General features: G+C 52.5%; 2 protein-coding genes across 3 annotated transcripts in view; both read right to left on the bottom strand.

The window, feature by feature from the left end:
* NCOA5 (nuclear receptor coactivator 5) overlaps positions 1 to 15,111 on the bottom strand; it is a 255,054-nt gene that overhangs the window by 127,576 nt on the left and 112,367 nt on the right. The window lies entirely within an intron of this gene.
* Positions 1 to 15,111, bottom strand: part of CDH22 (cadherin 22) — a 132,911-nt gene that overhangs the window by 13,096 nt on the left and 104,704 nt on the right. For both annotated transcript variants that reach the window (XM_050806456.1, XM_050806458.1), the window contains one exon: positions 12,255 to 12,391. In XM_050806456.1, coding sequence (XP_050662413.1) covers positions 12,255 to 12,391 — 137 coding nt within the window. The remainder of the gene's footprint in view (positions 1 to 12,254; positions 12,392 to 15,111) is intronic.

Below are 15,111 nucleotides of genomic sequence, written 5' to 3'. Positions count from 1 at the left end.
AGCTGGTACAAGGACCAGAACTGGCAACATTTGGGCATAAGTTGAGTAATCATCGCTGTAACCATCACCACCATTACCATCAGCCTTGGCACCAGTGGCATTATCACTACAACCCTCACCACCACAATCACCAGTAGCACCCACTGCCATCACCAACACCGTCACCACTGTTAGCATCAACACCACCATCACCATCTCCACCATGGCCACCTTTGCCATCACCACCGCTATTACTATTACCATTGTCATCATTAAGCCATTACCAATACCACTATTTGCATTATTATCAGTGCGTCTACCAACATAACTATCAGTACCACCATCCCCATTCTTACACTGTTACCATCACCACTGCCATCACCACCACCACCATCAGGTCATCACCATCACTACCATCACTACCATCACCATTAGAATGAACCACATCCTCTAGTACTACACTCATCATCTCTACCATAAATAATACTAAAGCCATCACCATTACCACCCTCACCACCACCACCAACCCCAACACCATCACCAATACCACCTTCACCATCATCATCACCAATACCACCACCATCTCTTCCATAGTCACCACAACCACCACCACCAGCCCACCTATTACTACTATTACCCCATCATAATCACCAATATCACCATCACATCCCTGATCCCCAACAATGCTGCCATCACCACTGCCACCCCTCCCCTCACCACAGAGCACACAGCATGCACCTGGAGCATCTACATTCATTATTTTAAGTATCCTTGCAGAAATCCTGTGGTTTGGTACAATTTCTATCCCCATATTGCAAAGGAGAAACTAAAACATGGGATGCTTTCTAGACGTGGGTCAGGGGCAACTAAACTCCAAGACTTCTGCTTTCTCAAGACCTGATCCTAAACGGGCCAGACAAGTCCAGGGAGGAAAATCTTGGCCAGCAAAACCATGAAGTCCCCACCCCTCCAAGTTGGGATGTCTTCAAGGTCATGGTCCCTGTCTTATTTATCTCTGGGCTACCAGCATTGTGGGATATGGTACAGGTAAATTCTAACATATTAATATTTGCTGAATGAATGAATGAATGAATGAATGAATGAATGAAGCCTGGAAAGACTGAGACAGCAGGAGGCTTGAATTCCAGGCATGGCTGTGTCCCTGACCCAGTATTTGGTCTTGGGTAAGACCCTGCCTTCTCTGACATCAGTTTCCACACCTGGAAAATAAACAGAGCATAGTGATTACGAGCAATGGTGGGTAGTTCTGATTCCAGCTCTGTGGCTACATGTCTGTGTAATCCGAGCCATGTCACGTGACCTCCCTGTGCCTCAATTTTCTCACCTGCAAAATGGGTCCAATATTGACCCACTTATGCCTAGCGTTCCATTATTGGAATGCTAAGCATGTGAGAGTTATTTATATCCTAGGTCATCGCCAAGGTCTGATTGCAAAAATTCAAAAAATTACAACCTCAGGCACAAACGGGTTAATAGGTAGGTGAAGAGACAGATTGAGTTAATATCTGCAGGGCATTTAAAACTGTGTGTACTACACATAGCAAGTGCTATATAAGCATTTGTAAATAAACAGACATCCTCGCAGGGTCCTATTAGCAATGACATTAAATAATTCTAGGATGTGGAATACTTTATCCTAGCCTGTCCTGTCTGAGCAGTGCCCTGAGTGTTGGTGCTTTCTAAGCCCTCACCAGCCCAGACCTCTGAGTGCTCTCTGGTGCCCCATCCTCTGCTATCTTGGTTACATATTCATTACTGACATGTTCATTACTGACATGTTCTACCTGCCAGTGACCTCAGGAACATCTCCTGGAGGAGGAAACCACACCTCACTTCCAAGCAGTGACTTGGAAGATGGGGCTTTCTGGCTGGGCTGGCAGGGAGCTCTTTTAGGGGCAGCCTGAAAGCTTCCAGGTATCCAGGCTCCCCATGAGTTTCGCGGGGAGTGGGACTGGTCGGCTGCCTCCTGCTGTGAACTCAGGATCCACTGTGTGCTGATGGCAGCTGCTCACGTGTTGATAAAGAGAGAAATAGAGATAAGAAGGCAGGTACAGCCACCTCCTGCGGGGGGCAGTCAGGAAAAGGAGGGGGCTGGGTTCTTAATTAACTCAGACCCTGGCTTCTCTCTGGAGTTCCCCTTAGCCAGGGGCACATTATCTTCTAAGCTCACCAGATCTGCCATTCCAGTGATTACAGGGGGCTTTTCCGGGGTGAGAGATGGGAGTCGTGACTGGGGATGCCGGGTGAACCGTTATTTTTAAGAGTGCGTTGCCGGCGAATTTCAACAGACAGACGGTGGGTGCTTTTGGGAAGAAGGGGGTGAGGCCCACAGCCAGGAACAGGCGCCTCTCTCCCAGCAGAGGCAGGGGAGAGTAGAGGGGGAGGCCAGGGCACTTTCCCCCTGCAGTGGAGGGTGGTGGGGGTATATGGGCTGGAGGGAGAGACAGGGTCCTATGGGCCATGTCGAAGGTAGAGCAGGATGGACTGCTGAGTGGGTGATCCCCTCCTAGATCCTCATTGCGGATGAGACCCCCATTATAGCACCTTTGCTTTGGCTCGGCTTCTCTTACCTCTTCTTTTAAAATGTCATAGGTCACCTTGTGAGAAAGCCCTAATGCCCTTGGCATGAGTTAGAGTCTCAGACCTAAGCGGCGGGGCAGCTGAGTGACCTCTAAATTGCCAAAGTTGCCAGCTGCATTTTCTTTTCTAGGAATTCCTGAATTTAGAGCTGGCCTGGGATCCCAGAGCTCATGGACTGCCCAAGGTCAGCACTCATTGCCACTGCCATTGCCATTGTGGCAGTGGGTCTCCAGCACGGCTGTACATTACAATCACCTGGGAAGCCTTTAGAAAACACCGATGGCCAAGGCTTGGTCATTTATTTATTTATTTATTTTAACAGCTTCAGAGGATTAGCCTGTAGCAAGGTTTGCAAACCACTACCCTACGGTGACTGGGAGGTGGGGGAATCCAGCCTGACTGCCTTCCTCCAAACCCCTCCTATCACAATTAGAATCATTTGTAAGAATGGAAAATAATCCTATTTTTTGCCACCTTAAATGTTTCTGGGATAAAACAAGGAATCTGTTTATTAATCTTCACCTCTGTGTAGGATTTTCCAATTCATAACACTCTCTTATTATGACCTCATGTGATCCTTGAAATAACCCTTGAAGAAGGCCTTGTTAAACCCACTTTCTGGATGAGGAAACAGAGGTCCATGGAGGGGCAGGATTTTCCCCACAGCCCTAGGGGAGTCAGCAGCAGACCTGGGGTTGGGTCCGAAGCCTCCCAACTCCAAGTTCAGTGCTTGGTCCTGATACAATATCAGGGTCCCTCCTGCTGCCTGGGCATTTGTCCATTCAGCGGCAGCTACAGCTTACACCCAGGCCCAAGTGGATCTCACCCAATGGCCAGTGGCAGGTGTCCCCTCCAAGGACTGGGTCCCCCACAGCCCTCCCCTCTTGGCTTTTCAGTTCAGCTGACTGACATGCAAATTAGTTTAATTATTTCTTCTTCTAAAATAAATTATATTTTGCAGTAGCTGCAATATGTTGTGTCAGGCAAAATTACATTCAATATTTTTAAACTAATTGATGCAGCCTTGAGGAAGGCTGATTGACAGCCCGGGGCTGAGCAGGCCTGCAGCCTTAACCGATTCCTAAATTAAAATTAAACGTGCTTTGGCCCGGTGCTTCCTCCTTGAGCTGCCTCACCATTAATCCGGGGAGGTGGCAGGTGAAGCCCCGGGGGTCTGAGGGACCTGCGGAGGCTGGGCAGCTCAGGGTGCCTCGGGGAGAGACCAAACTCGGAGCAGGAGAACTGCTGTGCAGTGGGGCAGGTCTCTCACCTTCGCTGGGCCTCAGAGTTTCTTCTGTATAATGGATGGGGGATTGGACTGGACAATCTGGAACTGAAACCTGTGGTTTTTGCTGACAGTTGTGGATCAAGCATCTCCTTTGTACCAAGGACACAGCATGAACAAGACAGCATGGTCTCGGTCTAGTGGCAGGGACAGACATTACTCCAGACTGTGATAAGGGCTGAGGGAAGAAGCTCAGGAGCTGCGAGAGCTTGGAGCAGGGATCTTGCCTGGTGGGATGCAGGATGTTTTTCCCGGAAAAACATGATATTTCTGTTGAGTCCTGGCGAGTCCTGACTGGGAAGTAATTGCATGAGGGGCAAGGGAAAGGAAAGATTGTCTTAGGCAGTGGGATCAGCACATGCAAAGGCCCTGGGGTGGGAGGGGAGGATGTGGATCTCTTCCAAGCAGGATCCCAGCCCCTACTAGAATTCCTCATTTGACATCTGGACCAACCTGAGTGGGCGTGGGAATGGGGCTGGGGGCCAATGGGAAGGGCAAAGGAGACGGGGCCTGGCCTGGTGCCCCTGTTAGGGCACTCCTATGAATGTGCTCCTCCCTGGAAGAATGGCAACAAACACATATTAAGCACGTGCCAAGACCAGGGTCTGGACTGCCCCATTTCGTCCTGTCAACCACAGTGGGAGGCAGGGACTGGGACTGTTGCTGTTTTACTGATGAGGAAACGGGCTCAGAGGGGTGAGATGACTTGCCCAAGGTCTCATAGGAGCTGGTACTTGAAACTGGGTCTGGTTTTAAAGGGGAGTTTTTAACCACCACATGGTGTTGCCTTTTTTGTCTTTAGCTGTCAGAATGCATCTTGCCTTCAAGGCCCTGAACAAATTTCCCTGCTTCCTCCAGGAAGCTCTCCTTGATTGCTCTAGGTTCTGGGCGATCCAAGGATAAGCCCAAGTCCGCCATGCCCACAGGGTCCCCCATGAGCATCCTGCTGTGGCCTCTCCAGCCTCGTCACTACTCCACCCTCCCTCTTCCACTCTGCTCCGAGTTTGCTCCTTTACCTCCTTCAGGTCTTGGCCCAGATTTCTTCTCGGAGAGGCCTCCCCTAAAGACCTTATTTCCATGCGCCCTTTGCCATCCTACCAAACACCACTTCCCTGCCTTATTCCTCTTTGTAGCATTTACCCAGCACCCTCTGTTTTTATTGAACTTTCTCATCCTCTCTCTTCTCCCCTAGAATGTAAGCAGAATTTGTGTATATTTTCTTTACTGCTGTATCCCCAGTAACTGTGTGTATGCTACATAGTAGGTGCTTAATAAAGGTGTGTCAGAGGAATGGATTCCACTGTCTGTGGCATCTCTGACCATGGCCATGCTCCAGGAGGGATGCTGGGGAGGTGCAGGGGAGAAACTGAGACCTTCTTGGATGAACTGACTCTGTCTTATCAGGGGTTGCGTCCCCTCCATTTCAGAAGCAGTCTAGTGCTGGGACCCTCTTCCTGCCTCTCCCTTTCTCTGTCTCTTGACCAAGGTTTTCTCATCAATAAAACAAATGGAGTTGGATTCTGTGGCTCTCCTTGGCTGTCACAGAGAAAGACAGAAGCCTAGACAGAAACAGAGAAGTGAAGCTGCAAGAGTGGGAGTGGGAGTGGGAAGGAGAGTGGGGGGTGGGGTGGGAGGGGGAGAGAGAGAGAGGAGAGAGATCAGCTCAAAGAAAGCGCCTTCCCTCTCGCTTGCAGTGTTGGGGACTGAGCAGAGCTCGGACCCTCTTCTCCACTGGCCCTCCAGCCCCTCCCTCCTCCCTGAGGGAGTTAAATTGCATCCAAACACCAGGCTCTGATTAGAGCTGGCCAGCTGGGCAGGAAGATTTATCATCCCAATTACAAACCCGCCAAGACAAGCAGGCAGGACAGTGAGGCGTGCGGGGCGAGAAGATGGGGGTGCTCCAGGGAAGTGGGTGTCAGGGCAGCCAGCAGCGAACTTCTTGCACTCCCTGCCCTGTCCCCACGCCCCCACAATGGGAGCAGGAGGCTCAGGTGCCCTTCTCTGTCCCTTGGAGGGACTTTGATGATCTATTTGTTTTCCACATTGAGACTGGAAGCTTTGACCTTATTGGGGGGAAGTTTGTTCCTCCAAGGAAAGGGTGGGGGAGGACTTCTGGGTGAAGCAGGGACCCTGAAATCATAACATCCCTGAAACTCAAAGGGGAGATGGGGGAACTTTCCTTCCCCAGGAGCTGAGCTGGTCCCTAATGTTCTAGGCTGTCCTACTCCATGGATGTCACAAAATCTTTGTTCCTGTTGAGGTCTGTTAGGTATTCAAGGTGGTACAGGATCCCAGGAGTCATCCAGTCCAAGGGGAGCCCAGGCCTGATTTGCATACCTCTAGTGACAGGGAGCTCACTGCCTCTTGAAGCAGCCCCTTCCATGTCGAGCTGTGACATGTCTCTTTCCCCAGGCAGCCTCCCTGGAGCTCCCAACCACCTGCCCTGGTCCTGCCCTGGACCCTCCAGCCCAAAGCTGAGCCTGACAGCCTCCCATATGTTCCCCCGACTCCACGTTTGCCCCCTCCAAGCCACCCTTCCCACAAACCCGAGGGAACATTGGGGACTAAACATCTGATCATGCCACTCTTCTGCTCAAAGACCTGCGCTGGCTCCCTGTCACCTCCAGGAGATGTCTGGTTCCTCATGAGACACCAAGGCCCTTTCTGTACAGGCCCAGTGAGCTTCTTCACTCACGCCTTGCATCACCTGCTCCGGACACCCTCCAGCCCCAGAGACTGGCCACACCCAGCCTCTCTGTTTTCAAAATGGGCCTCGGACATCCAAGCTCCCAGGCCTTTGCACACAGGGGGCTTTCTGCTGGGAGCACCTGAATCCCCTTTCTGCCCATGGAAAAACTTCCTTGGCCTTTGAAACCCAACTCAGGCGTCCTCTCGGCCAGGTGCTAATGCTCATGCCTGTAATCCCAGTGCTTTGGGAGGGCAAGGTGGGAGGATTGCTTGAGCCCAGGAGTTGGACACAAGCCTGGGTAACATAGTGAGAGTCCCCTCTCTACCAAAACCAAACAAAAACCACACACACACACACACACACACACACACACACACACACACACACACACACACAGAGAACAAAAAATAGATGTCCCCTCCTCTGAGAAGGGTTTTCTGGCCCTCGCTGGGCGGGCCAGTCTCTCCCTGCTCCTCAGGAATCGCCATGACCCCATGACTTTCACTCTGTATTGTCACTGACTGTCAGTGGGTCTCTCCCCACCCACCTGTGAACTCTCGGGTCAGTGGCCAAGCCTTGTTCATCACCGGGTCCCAGAGCCCAGTCCAGGCTGGGGTGGGTGATAAGAGGCCCCAGAAAACACTGGCTGCGGGTACATGGCTTGTGGGTGTGTGGGGGGGTCCCTGCAGGAGAAACTGAGCACTTTCTGCTGCTCAGACCCCACTGCGACCTTCACTCCCCATCCCTGCCCCTTCCTCCAGCCTCCTTAGGCCTCCTCTATGGTCCTTCTGAGAGGCACAGACTGGGAGTCAGAAAGCCTCATGGGAGGACTCCCTTTCTTGGCCTCCGTCTCCTCAGGTACAAAACAGGATGGGTGCAGGGCTGGAGCCCATGATCTCTGACATTCCCTCTCCTCTCAGATTCTCTCTCTGACTTAATAGAGCACCTACTATGTGTCAGGCACACAGTAGGAACCTGTGCTAAGCACTTGAGGCACATTATTTCTAATCCTTGGGGGATTTATGTTTTACAGAAAGCACTCAGCACAATGCCTGGCATATTGTAAGCTTTAAGTAAATAGAAGCTGCTATTACTAACTATTTTTTGAGATAGAGTCTCGGTCTGTCTCCTAGGCTGGAGTGCAGTGGCGTAATCTCGGCCCACTGCAATCTCCACCTCCCAGGTTCAAGCAATTATCCTGCCTCAGGCTCCCACGTAGTTGGAATTACAGGTGCCCACCACCACACCCGGCTAATTTTTGTACTTTTAGTAGAGATGGGGTTTCACCATGTTGGCCAGGCTGGTCTTGAACTCCTGACCTCAGGTGATCCGCCCGCCTTGGCCTCCCAAAGTGCTAGGATTACAGGTGTGAATCACTGTGCCCAGCTGGAAGCTGCTATTATTAATAGTTACCATTGTCACAGTCATCCAATAAAGTAAGTATGATTATCACCATTTTATAGATGAGAAAACCAAGGTAACAAGATGGGGAGTGGCACGTCCAGGCCCACGCAACTGGGAGCCATGCGACTAGAAGCATTTCTTCTCCATCATGCATTCCTGTTTTTCCAACTTCCAGCACGCAAGCCCGTTCATTCATCCCTTCAGTAAACACACATGCCTACTGTGTGCCTGGCCTGTGTGAGTGCTGCAGGTACGGACTGGGCCCTGCCCTCATGGAAGGTACCGTTTCCTGAGGAAGAGCGATCTTCACTGAATACTCACACAGATGCATCTAAAAACCATAACACGTGCTCTGTGGCATGAAGGGAAAAGCAGGGTTCTGTGAGACGTGACTTGGCCGGGGGTGACCCAGATGGGGAAGCTTCTGGCGAGTCTGGTTAACCCTTTGCTGTCCTGGACATCTAGCTATTACTCCTCCAGATCAGCTTAGGGCTGGATGACTCCTGAGAGGGTGACTGGGTACCCCCCTTGGTACTGCCCCCTCCCAGTGTTGGCTTTCCAAGTCTCCCCTAGATCCCCCCAGCCAGTCTCTTTGAAGACTGTCCCTTTACAACTGCCCTTTCCACCGAAGGATTCAGACACAAATTGTACTTTAAATTCAATATCGGTCATTAATATTTCATGATTACAAAACGTTAAAGATAATGTCAGTGGAAGGAGCGTCTGCATGGGCAGAATGGATGACTCAGAAGTTCGGGAGAGGGGAGCCGGCATACTAAGTGGCTCGGGAGTCTTTGAGGTAATCCAGTATGACAGGCGGCGGCTCCCGGCTGAGTGCAACATTCTCCGAGGTGCTCACCAAGCGCCGCCGCTGTGTATAAATATTTCCCCTCTGATTCTTGTCACCTCATGTTTGTTATGACTGGGAGCAGGTGGGGCCGTCGTGACCCTCTGAGTTTCTCTTCTGTTTTTGAGGAAGCCAAATGGACGCTTTGGCAGGAGGGCATGGGGCTGGGTGGGCAGACCCGATGGCCATGAACCTGGGGCTCTGGCTGGCTCCTGGGAGGCGGGAGATCTTGGGTTGAGCCTGCCCCTGCCTGGACTTGCTCGTGATCTTGGGGCCATCCCTGTTCTTCCCTGAGCCTCTGTTTCCTCATCTGTAAAATGGGGGTAATAAGTTTGTTCTCATCTCATGGAGATGGTGAAAAGGAAGAGTGGGTCAGTTATTTGTGATAGTTTTTTTTTTTTTTTTTTTTTTGAGACAGAGTCTTGCTCTGTTGCCCAGGCTGGAGCGCAGGGGCATGATCTCAGCTCACTGCAACCTCTGCCTTTGGGTTCAAGTGATTCTAGTGCCTCAGCCTCCCCAGTAGCTGGGATTATAGGCGCGCGCCACCATGCCCAGTTAATTTTTGTATTTTTAGTAGACATGGGGTTTCGCCATGCTGGCCAGGCTGGTCTCGAACTCTTGAACTCAAGTGATCCGACCCCCTTGGCCTCCCAAAGTACTGGGATTACAGGCGTTAGCCACTGTGCCTGACCTGTGAGAGCTCTTGATTTTGTGCCAGCACCAGGGAAACAGGACTGGAGGGGCAGCTGAGGAGAGCCGAGCTCTGAAGTCAGGCAGGCTGGGGTTGGGAATCTGGACAAATGACTTCGCCTTGCTGAGTCAGTTTCCTCATCCCCACAGTGAAGATGGCAGTAGAATGGACACCCCTTAGGGGTGAAGATTTCATGAGCTCATCACAACAAAGGGCCTGGAACAGAGTCAAGACTGACAGATACCATCAACTGAGCACTTACTAAGCACCAACCACTAGGCTAAGTTCTTCCCATGAGCTATGCTGTTTGATCCTCCCACCAGCTCTCTGAAGCAAAACAATTCCTTTTCCCATTAATTAATATCCTGGGTGAGGAGTGGGCAGGGGCTGGGGATTGCAGCTCAGAGAAGGGGAGTCTCAAGCCCAGTGGCTCGTCTTCTCTTTTCAGAGAGGGGTTGATGGATGGGAGTGCCCAGAAAAGGGAGGCCATGCAGCAATGCTGTGGGAACCAAGCACTCCTGGTCCAAATCCCAGCTTTGCCAGTGCACATCTTCGGCAAGCAAGTTTCCTAACTCTCCAAGCCTCAATTTTCCCATCAGGAAAATGGGTGCTAATCATGCTACAGATCATAATTCAATAAAGTATGTGCTAGAAAGCATCTAGGCCAGGTTATACATATATATAGTAAAAATTGTAAAATGTTTGTGGAGGAGTACCCCTCCCCTGATTCTCTCTCCTGTGAAATGGCAGCCTTACAGGCTTTGTATGCTATTCTAGCTGCTTTCTGAAAGAGACCCACTGGGTAGAAACACAATGCTTAACCCAAGAGGAGACTATTGCTGGTGGTGGGACATTGGGCTGGTGATAGGCTGGTGGCGGGGGGTGAGGGGGCGTGTATCTGTGGGTAGGGAGAGGAGGCATCCCTGCCCAGCATCCAGGCCAGTCCTCCCTGGCTCCGTCTGCAGCCCAGAGCCTCAGTTGCTACCCAGGGAGCAGGTTTGAGGAGGCAAGGAGGGGGAGCTCTCTTCCCCCAAGTCCAGCCGCCACTTCCTCTCCAGCCACCTTTGTTATCTCCCTTTCATGCCGTGGAGGAGTGGATTCAAAGGCTCCAGAGCAGCAGGCACTGAGGTCTGAGCCAGCTTTGTATTTCCTTTTAAACTGCAGTTGAAAGAGACGAAGGGAACTTCAGCCTAGGGACTTCCTCGGCCCCAGAATGGGCCAGTGGGGCCTGGGAAATGGGGGGATGGCAGCTAGGGGAGGAGGAAGAGGGCTGGCAGGAGGAGCTTGGGGCAGGAGAGGCCTGGGGCAGAGAGGCCTGGGGTCCTGATGGGCAGAGGCAAGTTTGAATGTTGCCTACCCACCTGCAGCTCAGAGACTCAACCATATTCCTGTTGTCATGATTGCTTACTGGTGACTCTGTTGATGCCTGAGACCTTGAGGGCTGACAGGGTAGAGAAGCTGGGAGATCAGGTGGAGGCCACGGCAGTGGCAGTGTTGCTCTGGGCATGGAGGAAGCCTGAAGGCACTTCCCCTGGCCCCTCTCCCGGTGCTCTCAGCTCCTCACCTCCACAGCCTTACTTACCTGGATGCCATGTCTCAGGGTTCTTTTTCTTTCTCTCCCAACTCACGTTTCTCCCTAGCTGCACCAAACAGACAGACAGACACACACACATGCGCACACACACACACGTACACGTACTCTTCCAGAAACTCAGGGCAAGCACCCTGAAGTCATCCTTGACACGTCTCCATCTCTCCCCAGGACATCAGCCCATGAGCAGGTCCCACTGGCTCTATCTTCAGCCCGTATCCCAAAGCCAGCCACTTCTCCCCTCCTTCTCACCTCTTCTGTAGCTACTGCCCTGGGCCAGGCCATGGTGCTATCTCCTAAGCACTATTGCTTTCGGCTTCTAGCTAAACCCCCGTTTTCCCCTCAGGCTCCAGGCTCTTCTCAATGCAGCTGCCAGAGGTACCCTGACTGAGAACATCCCTCCTCTCTCCAAACGCCTCCAATGACTCCAAATTCATTTGGAGTAAAGTCCAAAGACCCTCCAGTGACTCTGGCTGACCATGCTGCCCCTCATCAACCACACTGGCCTCTTTGCTGTTCCTCCAACATGCTTGGCAAATTACACCGCAGGGCCTTTGCACTGGCTGTTCCCCCTGCTTGGAATGTTCTTCCTCCAGATGTCAGCATGACTTTCCCACCTTTTGAGGTCTTTGTTGAAATGTCTTTTCCTCATCTCTTAGATGTTCCCCTAAGAGAAGCAATGCCCCTCCTCCTCCCAGTTCCATTTCCCAGCCTCCTTCTTTCCTTGTTTCTTCTTAGCACTTAGCAACACTTGACATAGTATGTCCGTGCTTTCTGCCTGTTTGTTGATAGTCTCGTTCTCTCTATGAGGACAGGACCTTTTCTGTCTTGTTCAAGGCTGGATCCCCAGCCCCTAAAACAGGGCTTGGCATGTAGCAGGTGCTCAATAAATGATGAGAGAAGAAAGCCTAGCTTGAGACTAGCCCTATCCGCTTGACTTGGAACCCCGCTGGATCTTTGCTCTCACCCATCAGCTTTTGCCCTCACCTTCACCCCTGTGAGATCTTTGTCTAGTTTCTTTGCCCCGCCCCCAACCTTTGGCCCCTCCCCCGTGGGCTTTGACTGACAGTGCCGCCTCGGCTCTGCCCCCAGCCCTTGGCCCCTCCCCTCAGCTTTTGCTCCTCGGCCCCATATTTGCCCTTGGAGGGGGCGCGACGCCCAGCTCACCCGCCTCCATGGCCAGCACCGTGATGTTGTGCCAGCCGGCTGTCTCGCGGTCCAGCCCCTTGCCAGTCACGATGGCGCCTGTGTCCGCATCGATATCGAAGATCTGGTCCAAATCTGATTCGCGGTCAATGGCGTACCTGCGAGGGGCAGGGCGGGGCTGATTGAAGGTGCCCCAGTGCCAAATGGAGCCCATGCCCTTGTCCCCACACCCAACTCCAAGAGAGGGAGCGCCTGCCTGGGACACACACAAGGTGCAGAGAAGCCCCTTGCGACCGAGGAGGAGCGGGAAGCAACTGGGTTTGCATCTTAGTTGCACGGTGAACTGCTGTGACCATGGGCAGCCCTCAACCTTTCTGAGCCTCAGTTTCTTCAATTGGAATGGAGCTAATTGTACCCACAGTTGTCGTGAGGGCTGGAAGCTGGCAAAGTGCCTGGCACAGACTCACTGATTTTCTCTTTCTTTCTTTCTTTCTTTCTTTCTTTCTTTCTTTCTTTCTTTCTTTCTTTCTTTCTTTCTTTCTTTCTTTCTTTCTTTTTTTCTTTCTTTCTCTCTTTCTTTCTTTCTTTCTTTTTTCTTTCTCTCTCTCTCTCTCTCTCTCTCTCTCTCTCTTTCTTTCCTCTCTTTTCTTATTTTATTTTAGACGGAGTCTCGCTCTGTCACCCAGGCTGGAGTGCAGTGGTGCGACCTCGGCTCACTGCAAGCTCCGACTCCCGGGTTCACGCCATTCTGCCTCAGCCTCCCGAGAAGCTGGGACTATAGGCGCCCGCCACCTCGCCCAGCTAACTTTTTGTATTTTTAGTAGAGACGGGGTTTCACTGTGTTAGCCAAGATGGTCTCGATCTCCTGACCTCGTGATCTGCCCGCCTCGGCCTCCCAAGGCGCTGGGATTACAGGCGTGAGCCACTGCGCCCGGCCCTTTTTCTTTCTTTCTTTAGCCAGGGTCTCACTCTGTTGCCCAAGCTGGAGTGCAATGGCGCCATCCCGGCTCACTGCGGCCTCGATCTCCTGGGCTCAAGCCATCCTCCTGACTCACTGAGCCTCCCGAGTAGCTGGGGCTGCAGATGCATGCCACCACGCATGGCTAATTTTTTTCTTTTTTTTTGTTCAGAGACAGGGTTTCGCTATGTTGCCCACGCTGGTCTCGAACTCCTGAGGTCAAGTGATCCGCTCGCCTCGGCCTCCCAAAGTGTTGGGTTACAGGCGTGAACCACTGCACCCGGCCAATTCTTATCTTTCCCTAAGAGGTGCCCCTAGAATTGAGCTTGAAGGCAGAGACCGAGAGTGGGGGTGGCATTCTGGGCAGGGGAAACAGAAGGTGCAAAGGCGCTGCGGCTGAGCGTTATCCCAGAAATGGCAAACACTGCAAAATGGCTCGAACCAGGAAGCCGGAAGAGTTCGGCACCAGAACACACCGGTACAGCACGCAGTTGTCATGTACTGAGGAGCCAACGGGGAATTTTGAGCAGGGGAGAGGGGGTCGGTTGTGGCATCAGGAGGCTTCTCGGGAGGCCGCGGCGTGGACACGCGCTGGGCGAGTGCCGTGGGAGGGGGCCTGGGGACACGGCCGCCGGCTCCTCTCGCCTGCGCAGCACGCGCGAGCTAATCTGCAGCTTTTCAGTTGCCGCGTGAAAAAGCCCTTTGTTCCGCCTTCTTCCCGGGCCTTTGTGTGGCGGCTCCAGGCCTTAAAGGCCCGTGTCCAACACATGTCTCGGGCAGCAGCGGCCCAAAGAGGCCCCGCCAGCTCCGGCCGCCGCTTCCCCATGCTGATAACGCTGATGGGGGCGCCGCGAGGCTGCGCGCGGACAAAGGCCTCGAACGCCAAGCGAGAGCTCATTGTGTGCCAGGACAAAGCAGCCTGGTAAGGAGGGGGCCCTGCGCAGCCACACGGCCCCTCCCACAGGCAGGAGGAAAGGGGCTTTTTTGTAGTCTCCCAGAGTGGGGAGGGGAGGACCCCAGAAGCATTGCCTGCTGCGGGCCCAGAGCCCTGAGATGACCCCTCAGTGAGGCCTTGGCTGCACTGCCAAACCTCTCTGGGCCTCAACTACCCCATCTCTGAAATGGGGCTGTTGACACCCAGTGGAATTTCGTGGCTCTGAAAGCAGTCAGAGCTGGGTTTGAATCCTCTGCCACTGATTCTATCTGTATGACCTTGGGCAAGTCACTCTTTGGCTTCTGTTTACTCACCTGAAAAAGGGGATGACTCCTACTCACCTCACATTGTGGTGTTAGAGGAGGGGTGGGGCATACAGGACAGCCCTTATGCTTTTCATGTTTACTGTCCTGGAGGTGAATGCCTATGGCAAACTGTAAAGGGCTGTACCTATGGGTGTAGTGGGCATTATAAGCCAATCCCCCGAATCCCCAATTTAATGCTCGATCCTGTTCCTAAGCTGCTAAACCCATATTCTTCTTGCCCCTGGTCACCTTGAGTCCCGTTGGCCTGGGTGAAAGTACGTGGGGAGGTTCAGACCCATGATTATAATTCCTCCCTAGCATGCACTTAACAGTTTGGAGCCTGCTTCTCCCCCGACCATCCCTCCATTCATTCGTTTATGCCCTAAACACTAATTGAGTGCCTTCTCTGTGCTGGTCTGTGCTAGACTCAGGGGATAAAGTGGCAAGTGAGATAGAAGAGGTTTCTGCCAGGCATCTTATGAGGCTGATGTGGTCTCCATTTTACAGATGAAGACACTGAGGTCCAGAGAGGAAACTTGCCAAGCTTAGAGCTGCCAAGTATGGTTGTGCAGGTTGTGTCATGCACAAAGATACCAGGCCGAAGTGGGGAAGCGGGGGTGAATTCCAGCGAGCCTTCTGCTTGCCCAGCCACGTGTCCTAGACCAGGAAGTATCAAAGGGG

This window comes from Macaca thibetana, chromosome 10 (genome assembly GCF_024542745.1).
Source record: "Macaca thibetana thibetana isolate TM-01 chromosome 10, ASM2454274v1, whole genome shotgun sequence".
Classification (NCBI taxonomy): Eukaryota; Metazoa; Chordata; class Mammalia; order Primates; family Cercopithecidae; genus Macaca; species Macaca thibetana.
Note: the sequence above shows the minus strand (reverse complement) of the source record. Positions and strands in the feature narration are given on the sequence as shown.